The sequence below is a fragment of the Papilio machaon genome, chromosome Z, assembly GCF_912999745.1.
Source record: "Papilio machaon chromosome Z, ilPapMach1.1, whole genome shotgun sequence".
NCBI lineage: Eukaryota > Metazoa > Arthropoda > Insecta > Lepidoptera > Papilionidae > Papilio > Papilio machaon.
The window spans coordinates 9268367-9285743 of record NC_060016.1 but is presented as its reverse complement, the minus strand read 5'-3'; the positions used below and the strand labels follow the sequence as shown (position 1 = coordinate 9285743).

Sequence of the window (17377 nt, the reverse complement as noted above, 5' to 3'; positions counted from 1 at the left end):
ACGTAGTCTAACTTATTAATTATTAAATAGTGTTAACCTTATAATTAATGTAATTTACTTTAATGTTCATATATTGTTTTAAATTTGTTATTTAATGTGTAAGATTTTGGAATATTTACTGCACCAAATACTAATAATACTGACGATAGGATTATTCCAATAATAAATTATTATACTTAATTATTTAGCTGAATTAATATAAAAAAATAATAAGTACAAAACATAAAACATAGTTTAATTTGTTGATATGTTTGTTTAGATGTTTATTAAAGTTGTTACAGATAAAATGTCTTCCCTTATTTATCCTTTATACAATTTTTATTCAGAAAACGTAAGCACTTATACAATTTTTTCCATGTGTAATACATGTTTTTGTAATAACGTTTTCATTAAGCAACTGTTATTCAACGATAACAATACAAATTGAAATTGAAAGTGACTAGAGAGTATAGAAAACGACTACAATGAAAAAAACATTTGACGTGTGATAAGTACGCATTGTCATATAGCAGTTTGTATTCTTAGCGAACCAGCGAACTAGTAATTTATTACATACAAAGAAGTCGGTTAAAAAGAATAGAACAAAATCGAACACAATTGGATATGCCCTAGATTTTCGGTTGCACAACGGAAAAAATAAACTGTGACCAAGTCGACGTAACCGCTACATAATAATCAAAAAGAAATCAAAAGTAAGACAACTATTACCCAACAGTTGCATTTATTTCAACTATTTCTAATGAGAAAATGCGTCCATAATTCTATATATTTTTAACTTGTTAATTTATGGCTATAGGGCGAATTAAATATTCGATCTAGAATTTTGTTTATCCGCGGCATTTTATATACATTTCGTACAAATTTAACCGGTCTAAATATCGTAATAGTAATTGAAAAACACGTTCTACTTATTGTTTAAATGGCGATCAAATATCATCTACTTACTCCGTATATAACGCATAATTTTTTTTAAAATAGTCTAGAATATTGATTTTAGCAGCTGATGAAAGGAAAAAACAAAATAAATCCGGAAGGAAAGGGGCCAATGTCGTTTGCGGATATGATTATGTTCTTGCATCATAATGACAGTAAAGTTAGATAGTACTTTGCTTACCGTTGCTCATAGAACTTGAAGAACAGTTGCTTATTAAGTGATTGTAATCACAAGCAAGCATGCAACAAAAGCAAAGTAAGTTATCATTGTGCGTTTCGACTGAAATGAGACTTCTATTAAAACATTATAGTAGGTAAAGATAAATCCAATTTTATGATGCTTTTGAAAATAATACAAATCGAATTAGAGTTGGCTATTCAATAACTGTTTCGAATTACGCCCAGATTTGTACAGTCGTTTGGATTTACAACGTAACACTAACAATATAAGTAACTAGCTTTTACCCGCGACTCCGTCCGCGCGGAATAAAAAATAGAAAACGGGGTAAAAATTATCTTATGTCCGTTTCCTGGTTCTAAGCTACCTGCCCACCAATTTTCAGTCAAATCGATTCAGCCGTTCTTGAGTTATAAATAGTGTAACTAACACGACTTTCTTTTATATATATAAATAAATGTGCAATACTATACTAGTGCAATACAATACCATACTATACTAGTAAAAAACATCCATCCATCTATCCATCGAAAATGTTATACGAATGTAAAGAGCAATCTATTACTCAAATATTCAATCATGATAAATGGTTAATTAACAAATGTATTAACGTAATAAAACGTCTTGTTGGTTTGCGTTGTTATAGATATCACATTTACATTATTGCACAATGTTAATCGTTAAACAATTGATTCGCATTCATAATAATTTAATTTTCATATTGATTTTTAAGATGGAACAAGGAAGAAGAATAAATTACTATACAACGTACATATACACTGCTGAAAATAAAAGGTGAGAAATGCACTTTATTTTGCAAGAAAATATTAATATACGATTATTCTAATAAATCAAGTATTTCTTTTTTTTATCAATGTCTCTTTAAATTAATAAGGTTTAATTAGTATACTTTTTATATTATTTCATGTATTTTTTTTAAACTATTATCCTGATAGTTTAACACAACAAATTTTGTCTTGAAACTAAAGAAATTTAGTCAAATTGATAGCTTAAAGCAATAGGAATTTTCTTAGCGACCCGCCAAGTAAGATTTTGGTGTAAAAGTTGGCGCGGTTGCTATGGCAACCGATATCGGACGGTCCAAACGCGCTATCGTACATCAGAAATGATGCGTTCTGATTAAAGTGGTGTTTTGAAGTATTGTATTTTTGCAATTATTCTTATAAAATAGTTGTAATTAAACTTAACTTTACTTAAGTAATAATGTGCAGAATCCATGTTAATGAATTGAAGACTTGATCTTTTTAATAATTTAACTTTAAAAATTTCACAATAGCCTTGTGTGATGCTTTTTTGAAGTGTTAAGCTTTACTCTGTCTCTCGTTCTCTCTCTCACTATTCTCCTGTCCTCTGATAAAAATTTCAATCGCCAAAATCAACACTGGGACAAAACAAATATTGTTGTTAGGTTCTAAAATTTATTTAGGAAGATTTATTATGAGTTATGGCTTAAGCGCCATTTCGTACCAATTATAATAGTGTAAACTACACTCTATTACATAGTCTGGATAAGGACAGTCGCGAACTTGTTGACATCCGCAATATGCCACGCCTACAGGATAAATAAAATGCCATGAACAGGTATATTATACTAATACGTAAATATATCTATATTTCAGAGTAAAATAAAAATAAAACAAAAATAAACACTAATATAACAATAACTTTATTTTTAAGATATTCCAATTCTTGTTTTACACGCCAACATAATACTTTACACAACACAAACTTTATAAAATCCTCTCCCGCTCCTTAAATACAGGTGAACCTAGTTAAGGAGCCAAGGCGATACTGATGTTGTAATCATTTAAGTATGCAATAAAGAATCTTTATTATTATTATTATAAAATATACAAAAACATTTCTCTTTTTAAAACACAACAAATATTTAATAGGCATATTATTTATTTACAGGGTATAAAGTCGGCCACACACCTTCAGTTTTAACTGAACAGTCGCACTGTTTGTTTAAAACTTACACGTGTGTGTAAAACAGAGAACTGTATACTTAAATTTATAGACACAATGTACGTGAATTCCGACTATTCACTAAAAACTAAAGGTGTGTAGCAAGCTTAATATTTAACAACCAATAACGCAAAGGAAGGTATATAATATATTGTTAACATAAATAATGCTCAAAATGCAATCCGGTAATAAAATGTATACAAGTTACTTAGATACAGTGATTTATAACTATTAAAAAGTTTGATAATTTCTATACATAAATTTTAAGTCAGGTAGAGCTTAAATCATGCTAAGCAAAAATCAACTTAAACCCTTTGGAATACACTATATAATGCTTTAATTCAAAGGTAATACGTCAATCAGTCAATTTTTATATGATTTTAAATCAAGCAATATAAATAAAATAAATCGTTAATCATCTGATAAATCTAAAAATAAAGGAAAAGGTAATTTTTGGTAGAGGGGAAAAGGAACAAATTATTCTTCTATATATTTCTGTTTGTTCTCTGTCACATATAAAGATAATTTGTTTGCATATAAATAATTTCTGCACTATTTTACACACACACAAACACACACAAAGGGAGATACAATCATAGACACGCGACAACACACAAAAAATTCAGATAGGCTTAATTAAAAGAGCACCCGGTACAAAACTATATCTCTTAACAATAATTAAATTGGCCACTAATAAAGTCTTTTCTATTGTCGTAATGTTTATTAATAATTTGTTCTAGAAAAATTCATAGTCACTCTGTCCTTTATTTTACAGAGGGACAGAAAAGTATATACTACTTTTTCGTACATCACTATCAGCTGTTATATCTGAATTTACATAACATATGATCCTCTTTCACACAATCCATTCATACTTTCTTCGGTCTTCCGGAAAACTTTGTTAAATTATTTACATAAATGATGTGCTCAAATTTGTATTGATAAGAGGATGGTAGTGAAACCTAATACTTAGTTAAGTTTTGATACTATATGTGTTTGGATAATAATAGATCTTTTATAGCTTAATATCCGTGGCCTGTGTCGTCGCCTGAAAGTCCGTAGCTACCGTGGTCTCCACCTTCGAAGCTGACAGGGGAATCCTCATGCCCATGACTCTCGTCTGCAGCACCCCATCCATGACCTGGAAAATTTAAAAGAATATATTTATATATATATATATATATATATATATATATATATTATTAACTACAATTAATCAAGACGCATCGGTTACCAAACTAAATAGCCAAAAGTCTGTAGTACTTTGGTTGAGAGATCTCTTAGACTTGACTAACTCTCGTATCCAGGTATGTTTGAATATAAAAATTCACCTTCTTTTCTGACAGACTTCATTTAGATACTAGTTTTAAAGCAATAAAATTCAAAGCCACAATTATAATGAATCTATTGGTAAAACAAAATTAAACTTACCACCACCAAAATGAGGTGCACCTTTAGGTTCACCATACGTGTATCCTAGAACCTCGTAATGATCATCACCACCACCACCACCGCTCTTGTGATGAACGTGCTTCACGATAGTGTGCTTGTGGTGATGATGCTTCACGAACAACGGCACGTGGATGACCACCTTCTTGTGACCACCGCCGTGACCGTCCGCAGCTATCATTGAAGCCAACTCAGCGACGCAAACGAGAACCAACTGTAATAAGATATAGGTAAATGTTATGACATAATTTAATCATAGCGAAACACTTTAAAGAAAAAAACTTTATGTTTTAATATTGCTCCGATTAAAAAGATTTTTTTATTTACTGCTATTAATGATCACAAAGAATATAATTGTTACCACAAAGCTAGTGTATGTGAAACTATAATTCTCTGACTAAAAACTAGAAATAATAAAGCATAGAATTTGCAGATCAAAATTAGCTTTATTAAGCTATTTTATAATTCAATTGTTTTAGAACTTTAAGAATACATAATTTACTCGCAATGCATATAATACATTTTTTTATGAACAAAAATCAAAATAAATTTCGCTTATTCAGCATATTACAAAGTAAAAATAAACTACAAAGAAAGCAATATATCTACTTAAACATCTTGAAATTAAGTATCGAAAGTTGCATGACCGAAAATAAGGTCCCATTGTAAATTTATACTGCCCCCTATAACTTCAAAGTTATTAACCGTGACCAAATTGATAGTTTTGTAACAGCTTACTTTCATGTAAAAAGAAAAAAAAAAACATCATTTGATACAATCATGTTTTGCCTCTCACTCTCCCATTTTATTTGTATTATTTGTGACTAAAGTTAGTGCGACATTCGCTTCTCGAATTGCGGGATTGTGTTTAGTAAACGCGAGTTTCCACTGCCGAAACATTGGTATTAAAATATTGTGCTTTCAGTTTTTATAAGCAGAATTAAAGGGATGATATGTTCTTTTATTACAATTTCGTCCACGTTTTAGGAAAATACATAAGTGAAACTTCGATAGCATTTTGTAAAATTCAGAAAAACAAAATTAATTCGATTTTTTAAGTATTTTTGTGTGTTTTAATTTCTACATTATTAAAAAAAAAATCAAATTATAATTTAAATATATAAATGTCACTTGTAGATATAAAAATATCTGCAATTTTAAAATTATTTCATTACAATTTCATAACTTATCCAAACATTAATAATCTTTTGTTTCTAAACACATATTAACTATAAATATATTAAAATTAAATGTATATTTTTATAAACTTTAGCGTAACGAAACACCAATTATATTGTTACTACAATGAAGATATCAATTTGCTCTCTAATTTCAAAATAGTAAACACTGAAAGTATTTGAAAAAAATATCCGAAGGTCGCTTCAAAAATTTACAACATCGATTGATAAATGCGTACTCACCAAAAAACGTGCGGCCATGTTGGCAAATATTGGACGGTTGGTCTAGACGCGATTGCAGTTGGATGTTGTGTGATAAAGAAATTTAAACAAAACTTCCTTTTATATCGCAACGTGATCGTTTCGCGACACTGCCTCTCGGAGGCTTAATATAATTGCTCTTGCCAGTCGATATTAAACCTTAGCACCAAGGCAAAAGAAATCAAAGTAATTGTTTCATTCTATATTGTCGCAGTCAGAAAATGCTGAAGAAATTTAAAATCTATTGTATGTTACTAAAGCTCATAGTAATTACACATATGAAAAATTGGTTTGGTAATTTGGAATTTTTTCTGAATCAAGTAGTGGATAAAGTTATCAAAACTATTTATTGATAAGGGGACATTGATATAAGATTTTTGCATAAGTCAGTTTTCTGTATTAGCAATTTTATATTATCAGATGGATCGAAGGATTAAATGTATTCAAAAAGGGAAGGTTTTGACTCTCTAACTAGTGATTTTTATGGAAATATATTTATTAGAATCCTATCTATGTATATTTTATCGTACTCATACTCATAAAGTATTTTAGAAAACTAAAACATTTTTTTAAATCTAAAAACATCTTTATAAAATTAAAATATTTATGATCTTTAAAAAGATTCAGAAATTGATTTTTATTATAAAACAAATTTTTATTATAAAAGGCCAAATTCAGAAGATTCAACATCATTATTTCTTTTTCATGACAGTGAGTATTATTAATATAAAGATAAATTCGTTGTTAATTTAAACATCTAACGGTTTTTTAAATATGTGTAATATTGTACTGTCGTCACAAGAAAAATTATGTTCCAAATTTTAGATCCTTCTTTCAAGAGGTAGTGGGTGTACACCCAATTAACGTAACAATTTAATTTACTATATTTAACCCAAATAAACAGATTAAGTTGAAAATGTTTACTGAGAATTTCTAATCTCGTCTGGATATTTAAAATATGCGAACGTCATAAACACATGATACAGTATGTAAAAAGACAATACATTTTTCAGCATTGCCTTGTGTTATTAATTATATCTACGACATGTCATTAGTCAGTAACAACAAAGTAAATTGCTTTTAAAATAAAAACAGCGTTACGGTGAAACATGTTTCCAAGTTTTGTTACACTAGTACTTCTACTATTACCTCAAAAATAGGAAGAGCTTCTATTTTTACTATTCACTTTATACATAAAAAATCTAGAAGCGAAAAATTACAAATAAGATACTTTATTTTGATTAAGGCTCTATCAAGAGAACAAATGATATAAGTTAACTCAGAAGTTAAGGGAGAATAAAGCTAGAGTTAGCAGAAGAAAGAACAAAAAACTTAAACTACGACTACTCTCAGGTTCAAATTGAGGGAAAGTTAGTACATAGTATAGTCATTATGAATAGCCAAATGTTAGCTGAACTTCAATCTGAGATGACAATGGCCGTACTCTATGATATTTTTGGAAGTTATGCATTTATGCATGTTTTTGAATAAATGAATACAATGTGATAGGCACGAAAGATACTGTCAGTTGTTTGCATTTGTCCAGCAAAGCGTCAGTGAGCGGAAGACTCTCACTTTTGCCGCCATTAGCGCGAGAATAAGACCGATGCGTCTACAATTATGGAGACAGTGCTGCAATTCTTGGTGATAAGAAACTTTGTTGGTAAAGATATATCTTATGTACTCGTATAAAACTAATATAAAAAATACCAGGCATCATATTTACAAAGAAATAGGTCCGTAATAAAACTTTTTAAGTTAGTAAATAAATATTAATAAAAAATTAATAAAATATTAATAAAAATATAAATAAAAAATTTAATGAAAAGACCATGATTAATGCAATCAGTCATAAAAAAATAACATGCACAAAAGGTACAATTTGACACCTTATGTTGTCCAAAAGTCTGTTTAATATAAAATATTTTACCAGAAGTTCATTGTAATTCCTTTATTAAAAAATATATAACGCACTTCAAATATGAAGAACAATTTAAAAGCAATAAATGTTTTGTTAAAGTCTTATTATTTTACTGCAGTCCCGATAACTGGCGCTTCTACCTTATTCTCCACACGTTCGGTCCGCCCCCTCGGCCTTTGTTCGCTGCCGGTTGTCATGGCAACCAACCCGATAAATGCAAGCATGTTTTACCCGTCGCGTTGCTAAGGACATTTTCATAGTAAAGAGTTTTGAAGTAGGGTAAATGTGCCCATTATTGGCACTTTGTAAATTTTGTCACATTAATGATCTATATATTTTTTTAACATACTTTTTAGTGTACCTTTAATAAATCTGATGATTTTGAATTTTAATTTCATATTTTTTGTTTCCATATTATTAGCTTGTGCTTGATTAATTTATAGTGTAGTTATTACTAAATATTCTATCTTTCTTTCAGATTTAGTGTAAAGGTATTTACTGTAAGTAGGAAAAAAAAATTTTTAGGGAAATTATTGTATTTATTTTGTGAATTCTGAAGAAAAATTTTTTTTTTAGGTATTGAAATTTTCTATAATGACTTTGTTGTGTGGAATTATCATTAACTTCACAGTGGTAGGAACTAAAACAACATATTTCGTCTCCGAATGCGCTAGTTCAAGCAGGAAAGTACCACGACCTCACAGAAGACAGGTTTGAAGTAGATTGAGTTGTTGAATAATGAGTGAGGTGTTAGAAGTCTATTAACAGTTATCTTTCCTCTTTCCAGTCTTTTCTTATAAGAATTAATGCGCAGAAGAAAACGATGTCTTAAGGAAGGGAATGAATAAATGGAAAAATATTCTTTCTTCTTATCTCTAACTCAGTTAATTAACGGTGTAATCCCTTATAAATAATCTTGTTGTAAATCCCTTCTGGCAGCCCTTCTTTCAATGACATCATATGGTAATTAACTCGTTTGCCACCTTCTCTTAAAAAAATCTATTACTATGCCGTAATGTAATAGACGTGCCTCAATAGTAATTGCCTTTATGAAAGTCTTACAACAGATTCATAAATAAATTAGCTCATGTTTACACGGAAGTCATGTAATTGATTTCTTGTAATGTTACGATTTGCATCAACATATTTCAGATGCAAAATAAATTGAAAAAAAAAAAAAACGCATTATATACATTAGACATAATATAAAAATTAAGACGATGATATCTTTTTCTAACGCACTGGTTTCATTTTATTATTTAAACGATAAAATTTAAAAGAAAAGTGCCTTATTCATCTTACCTTACTAATACTATAAATGTGAAATTTTAGATGGATTGGTTGTTCTTTTGTTAGAATGTGTCTCCGGAACATCTCAATGTATCTTGACGAAATTTGACACAGACAACATTACGTTAAACACTTCAGTGCAGATGAAACTGCAATATAATAAAAAAAATAATGTTAATAAATTCATAGTAAGTTTTAAAAGTTCAAGTACAACAAAAAGTAGTAACAAATTCATTGATATTAATCGATTCATTGATACCTGGACTATTTTGAACCGATAATTTGCTCAGTTATTAAGGTCAGGTAAGGAAACGAATTCGTTAAAAACAACATCCTTTTTGTATAATTTTGTTACTTTATCTTTTACCTCATCTCTCTTAATCTTAAGATATACTAACCTTATGTTAATATGTTAACCTATAATATTGCACTTTGTCTAACTTAACTTGTAAAGATTAAATAGTACTTGAATAGTATTACATATGGACTCGACTCTATTGACCGTTGTGTCGTATATTTTGAAGGAATCTTTTGATAAGTATGCCATTGTATGTTTTAAGTTCAATGAAGTGACATGCAAGTTCAATGAAATGCATTTTTAAATTTTTTCATCATCCGGGTTAAAATGTCCATATAGACGTAAGTTTCCACGTTCCTCTATTTTCAAGGATAATAAGTACAACTGCATCATGACGAATTTTAGCGTATTTCGGATGAATATAATCAAAGAATTTTCAAAATGTATGAAACGTTTTATTTTTAATTCATAACAAAAGTTAATATCTCTTACGTTACATTTAGAAACTCCAATTCAAATGAAAGGTAAAAAACGACCTAAATGAAATGCGCGGACGCCGGTATATACATATAATTGTTCCATCTCAGTCTAACGATCAAGGAAGTGTGCGTACCGGACATTGGATAGAAAATGAAAAAAAAGAAGAGCATTTGTATTACATAAGTGCACAGAAGTACTTTCACATATAATCTGTGATGATGCAGTAATGTATACTTTAAAGGTATATAAATAAATATTCAGAAATTAGTACTTTATGTATTCTGAAAACAAAAAACTTTTGTTACTTATTTCTAATTCGAGTGGTTAGAAAAAGACAAGATAACCTCGATATCTTACTTCTTATCTATCTATCTTCTATATATATAAAAGAAAGTCGTGTTAGTTACACTATTTACAACTCAAGGTCGGTCGAACTGATTGAGCTAAATTGATGGGGAGGTAGCTTAGAACTAGGAGACGGACATAGGAACTTTTTTTATTATCTTATGTGCATTTTTTTTATTCCGCGCGGACGGAGTCGCGGGTAAAAGCTAGTATATTATAAATGCGAATGTTTGGATTGATGGATGTTTGAATAAGTAATCACATTGTAATAAGTTTGTTGTATTTTTGAAGTTTATAAACAGAGTGAGAAGGCAAGAATAAACGTAAAAGTAAAAACATAAAATCAAGCTCAATTACGAGTAATATTAATTTTCTTACGTAAAATTATATTTTCCAAATTTGTGATGTCAATCAACAAGAAACAATATGTCATCTAAGTACAACTAATTAAAGGTTTCCAGATGTGTTCTAATTTACAAGAATGACTTGTATTACAATATTATTTATATCTTATACTAGCTTTTACCCGCGACTCAGTCCGCGCGGAATAAAAAAAATGCACACAAGATAAAAAAGTTCCTATGTCCGTCTCCTAGTTCTAAGCTACCACCCCATCAATTTTAAGCTAAATCAGTTCGCCCGATCTTGAGTTATAAATAGTGTAACTAACACGACTTTTTTATATATATAGATAGATTTAAAATAACTGTTCCAGTTTGTAGTGTATCTGCTAAATAACTCGTACAATTATGTAATTTTAATCTATAACAAATATCAGATTGTATAACGGAAGATTATTTCCTAAAAGATAAATCAATTATTCCACTTTGTGATTTTTACGGTATGAACATAATCACCTTTCTTTTAAATAATTGGTAGTAAATGCTACAGTTTGTAAGTGAAATAAGTATTTTGATAAAAGAATAAAGAGAAAGTTAAGATCACATAGCATTCAAGGTAAACGGGCTTATCCCAAGCCGTATCATGTATATCGAAGGAGGATTAATATGCTTGGAAAGCATGACATCAATTACGCGTGACTGAACAACGCATCACTAAAAATAAATATAAAATATGTGTGCACGTATTAAAATAAATGGACTGTCTTCAGTACGTACGTAATCGAAATGTTCCTTTCTTAAGATAAGTTTCCACTATACAAATATAATTATTAAAACATATTATTTTTATCTCTGTATTCACGAAGAGAACGAGAGGGATAACAATAAGTTTTGTATTTGTGTTGCGACAGTGAAAACTTACGGTCCGACATGATGAAGGACTGATTTGTAGTTAAAAAACGTGTAGTGTCAACTACACCAATATTGGTAACAAGGAAGGAATATGATAGAAAATACAAGTATAATCATCATCACTGCCCTTTGTCTGCCTCCTTCTGAACATAGGTCTCCCCCAGTGCCTTCCACAGTATGCGATCCTTCGCCCTCCGCATCCAACTACTTTCCGTCGAAATAGAAGTGAGGTGGTGGTATATTTTCTGTTTTATAAGTTTTTCCTACTCCTTTTTTCAATGACATTTTAAATCAATTTATATTTTCTTGCGAAAAAAAAACTGTTTTTTCATCAAAGTTCGATCCTAAATATAATTTGAATTATAAATAAATAAATCGGGCAGTATTAAAATATACTCCTAGGTTGATCGTGATGGGTGGCACATGGTGGTAATACTCAGTCTTCCCGACCCCCCGCAAGCCTACAAATGGCAGTTTATTTTAAAAATATCACGTTCCATCTCCGACTATTCCAATTAATTAAAACTCGGCTCTTCTTTCCCTTTGACGGTAGCCATTCGTGGGATACTTGTTGTTAATGATATTCGTAATAACATGAGGGAATTAATGCTTAAAAATTATAATAACTATTCGTTGTTGAATATTTTATTTCATAATGTTTTCATTGAATACTTACGTTATGTCACTAGATCCCTCAATTTATTTTTTAAATATGCAATCAGATTATGGGATTAGCTTTTCAGTTTATTGACCCCAATACCAAATGACTTTCTTCAATAGCAATAATAACTTTTAACCTAAGTTAATTTTTAATATTATTGAAGCTGAAATCAAGGAAAGTTTGAATTAAAGAAAAACAGCACCATCTATAGGGAAAAGTTGCACGTAACGCGTTGATGTCTCTTGAACGAAACGCTATTATCTGAAGCATTTACCTTGAATTTGCGAGTCGTGTTTGTTAGATGGCGTCGCAAAAATATTTTTGACCATTGCATAAATAACGTTAAAAATTAAGGCAATGTTAAAAATTACTGCTAATAGTACACATCTATTTATCTAACAGATTTTATAACAGATATTGTTACATTGTTCAGAAAATAAAAAAATCAAATTATTTTAATTCCCCATTTTCATTTCAACATTCAGTATCACGTGTTAAAATCATAACGATACCCATATTACGGGCACGTAACTAGAAAGAAAATTATCAGGAGTACCGTAATAAGGACGTCGTGAGTGTTTAAGGCAGCGGCTACCTCCAGGCGACTATCTTCTACTCCTCAGTTGTAAGGCAAAGATTTACCGTAACACAAAAAAATGTTCAGATAAGCCGACTTTCTAATAAACCCCACTGGAACGTCGAACCTTCTTCCTTGTATATAATAAATCTTAAAAAGTCCTCTACTTTACACAGCGGTGCTCAATCTGCTTATAAAAATTAACTTATAACTTTAGTAAAACGCTAATTAATGTATATTAATAATAATAATAAGTGATTTTTTTTTTAATATTATCTGATACTAAGTTAAAGTTAGTTTTCGTACATAGTTTTCTATCTTTTTATTTCGATAATCCATACATAATCCAGAAGTATTGATTTCCATTGATTTTTTTAAATCTTAATGTTGTCAACGGAAATAAAATAAATCATTAAAACTGCTTGAAAATTTCTTTTTAACGTGTATGATGTCATTATAGAATTTTCTGAAATCATTTTAACCGTGGCTTTCCTTGATAAATAGTTTGACATTCGCTGACTGATATTTTAATGTGGCCTAATAATCAGGATGGAAATAAAAAAAGGGTGAAGTGTACCGGTGGCCTTTAGCATGGCTTTAGATTGATGCCCCTCTCGTTGGTGCCGTTGGTCAGCTCACTCTTATCGAGTATTTTTTTTTCCTATTTTTATCTTTACTTTGAATATTGCTCCTCGTAATAAGGGTCTCCGACCGTTATAGTTGGGCCATGAAGTTTGGTTTATAATTGTAAATTTTAATGTTTTAGTTTAAATTATTATAAACTATGTTTTAATTAATATATAAAATGAATGTTTTCAATAGAAAAAAATAACCTCGTGTAACCATAGAATTTATCTATAAGTTCACGAATGTTGGAACAATTCGACTACCTATTGCAGTTTTCATAATGTTCTGAAAAAAAAAATATCTTTTTCAGTTTTTACGCAGAATATAATTCACTAGTGACAAATGTATCTTTTATTACTTTAATACCGTTTGTCCATAACTACGAGAATTCCGCTGAAACTATAATGGTTTATTATTATTTCTTGGTGTTATTTACTCGTTAGTTTCGTGGCTAAACTTCATGGTGCAGCGAATGCTCGTCCAGTGAATGAACTCCCACATGCCCGCTCCGATGATGGGTCCGCTTTTTAAACATTTATTTGTTTGTTATACTCACACTACCTTTCACCCGCGGCTTCGTTTGTAACCAATATTGTTCATAACATAATTGATTCTGTTGCCCTGTGAATTGCTTTGAGCTGCTCAATAATGTATACGAATGTTCGTACAAACTGTTTATTATAATCATGATAGCATCATTCATATAATAATAGATTTTAATAAACTCGGAGCCACTTTTTTTGTCTTTTAAAAAATAAATAAAGCGGAATATCTTAGCAGATTCGATTAGTCCTAGCAGATTGGTAAAGGAATTGTTGTTTTATAGAGAAGATTAAAGTAGAAACATTATTAACGACCGAAATCAACATTCGAACTTTAAAGTTGATTTAAAAAATTTGCCCTTTGAATAAGAGATCAAGTTTTTCGGTTTCTATTGCGGCTTTTTGATCGGTTTTTAAACCAAATAGATTAATAATTATATACCAACCCGCACTGGGCCAGCGTGGTTGATTATTGCCTAGTCATAACTAACTTAGGGTAGGCTCCGAGCCTTTTGGTGGGGACGTATAGTGACCTGATGATGAAGATACCGAGTTTATTAAATATACTGTGGATAAGTAAAAAATGGTTCGAAATCGAATATTAGTTGCACAACTAAATATGAAATAAATTGTTTTCTTCTGCTATTTATTAAAAATACACTGATTAAGTATGAAATGTGTTCGAATCAAATTTAAATCAAATTAAGTATGAATAATAGCAAGCATCGTTGATGTAAGTAATTAGACATGACTTCTTTATTTATATCGCATACATACTCACCCACTTTTAATTTACACCTACCAAGTACACATTATTACAATTTAAACCTGTGTATACACTATATGCAGCGATATAATGTACATACAGACGGTATACTTAAGTTTATATTTATATCATTATCTCATTATAAGTTTGTTGCAATTTGTCCGAATAATAAACAAAAAAATATGATATATGCAAATTATTTATTTTAATTAGACTTCTTGAACTGTGATAGCAAAAAACAATTTTCAATCATTGAGTTGAGACAAATATGGTTCTTATTGTAAAACTTTAGTATGGGTTTCCATTTACAAAACATTTACAAGAAACATAGTCATTCACTTTTAAAATAACTGAGATTACAGAATGCTTTTCCACTGGTATTTGAGCAATGATAACCTACGGTAAGCAATGGTTAATTCCTTTTAATCCCATAGTGTATTCACACCTTTATTTTAGGTGTCAAAGCATTGCGTGATCGCGAAAAGCATTTCCTATACTTACGCTAGCGGCGGTGAAACTCATGAAAATGCGCCGATGTTCAGGGAAATGATATAGCGAAAGTGATTTATTTAATCATCTAAAAATATATTTCATGTCAAGAAAAGGTGTTAATTATAATTGCTTATTAAAAAAATACTGATAGCTTTGAATTAGCACTGAATATATATTTTTTAATTATTTTAAAATAAATAACGATTGGAATGGAAAAATATAAAATTTGACTATATTTATTTGGCAAAACTTCCCCTTCACTAATTTAGCCCTTAGTCAACTACAGGTTGGTTAACTACCCGCCTCATTAGATTACAACAAATATTTTCTATGTGTGTTGTAATTGAGATGAGAAACGTATGGGAGTTTACAAAAAAAAAAAACTATCGCGTTAGCATCATTATTTTTTGAACGTAGAAGAAAAAACCACGCGTTCTGAAAGAATAAGTAAATTGTTTTACATAAGCCGTTTTAACTCAATAACATAAATGAAATAGTAATAGTAGTTCGTAACCGTTTCAACTTCCAAATTGAAATACGATATGAGCGTTTTAAGAGCTCAAAAGCCCTTGCTCTATATTTTAAGTTGACGCAGCGTTGTGGTGAGAGTATAAAAACTACGTCGTCGGTCCGTCTTCAATGTCCGGGATCTTTATAGTGACCATGTTTCTATATTTTTTCAATGCATAAAAATGTTTTTTTTTTTTTCATACATTCATTTGTTACATTAGAAGATAGAAAAATAATTAAACGAATTTGATCTCGAAGTATAGATATTTTTTTAAGATTACAGATTACCAATTTAGCAGTCATGTTAGAAACTTATTTGGGATGGATGTAAGAGAATAATAATATAATTAAGTTCAATAATATGCTAATATTTTGTACAAAAAATAACTACAATTTTTTCTATTGTATAAGGCGAGAACAATCAAATCGCCGCCTTATTTCACCAAAACACAGAAATGACCGCTGTCTGTCTTCAGAATATATCTGCAACAAGTTTAGCGGTAACAGATGCATCGTTTAACGGACAGATGAGAATATATCTGCAACAAGTTTAGCGGTAACAGATGCATTGCCTGCCTTTAACGGACAGATGAGAGTTGGTATAAAAAAGTATCTTAAATTTTCGCCAAATCCATTTCAGATTCCCAAGCTTTCCTTATAAGAAAGTTGCGGGACGAGAAATTGTTCTTTATTTTTATATTAAAATTTGTCCCATATTTTAATGCCCGCATTGTCACTGGGATTTTCATCGAAGCGTGGCACCTCTCCCTGCCGGGTTCAGATAACGATTTAATAGTTGCATGGGTAATAAAAAGGTTCAGAAATTGGTCACAATTACATTGGTTACAGGCTCGTAACATTTTAATAGCGCCCTCACATTCCATGTGGGAAACAAAACTAACTACGAGACGTGGGACGGGACGGTCCATGAGTAATTTTAAACCTTCATAGATAAGAATCTTGTCCTTAAGTAACGGTAACTTTGGTTTATTTCAAATACATTTTTTAACGTCTTTAATATATTTTAACCCTGAATTGTCTATTTCAGTATTTAATTTCGTTTACTTTTTTAATAGTTTTAACAACAATGGATTATTTTTATGATTGAAGTATTTTAAATTTATTATTTACAATTTAGATGTCATTCTTTACTAATGTATAACTCCAACTATAGTACTCAGTATCTACCCAGTTTTTTTACTAAATCTACTACTAACAACAAACTATATACTGCAATACAATCTTCTATGCTTCGTTACGATTGATTTTGTATGGTTTCGTTTGATCGTTCAGTTAAACAATTTTAACAAAACCGAACAAAAACGATATGTGGGAGGCAAAAGATACGAACAATATTTCATAAAGTTAATTTAAAAAGTACCATAGACACATATAAACAAGAGCGATGTAAGACCGGAAATTAAAAGAGTTTTTATAGCTGCAACAGATAATAGTCGGACGATGCACCGGATTTCTAGAAAGCGGCAAAGCGTACCTTACGCAACTACTTTAAGCGTATTAGTTTGTAATGCGCTTTCATAGTTTATTTAAACTTTCTTTCTCAATTGCAACCATTACGCGAACACATCAGTCTTCACGCCTTTGTTCTAACTTGAATAAATTGGTT

General features: G+C 30.1%; 1 protein-coding gene across 1 annotated transcript; it reads right to left on the bottom strand.

The window, feature by feature from the left end:
* Window positions 1–4099: 4099 nt before the first annotated feature.
* On the bottom strand, window positions 4100–6038 carry LOC106717200. The gene is made up of 3 exons (XM_014510935.2): window positions 5971–6038; window positions 4532–4763; window positions 4100–4241 (listed from the first exon to the last, which is right to left on the bottom strand). Exons 1-3 carry the CDS (start codon window positions 5986–5988, stop codon window positions 4123–4125), a joined length of 369 nt encoding a protein of 122 aa, XP_014366421.2. The 5' UTR covers window positions 5989–6038; the 3' UTR covers window positions 4100–4122.
* Window positions 6039–17377: the final 11339 nt, after the last annotated feature.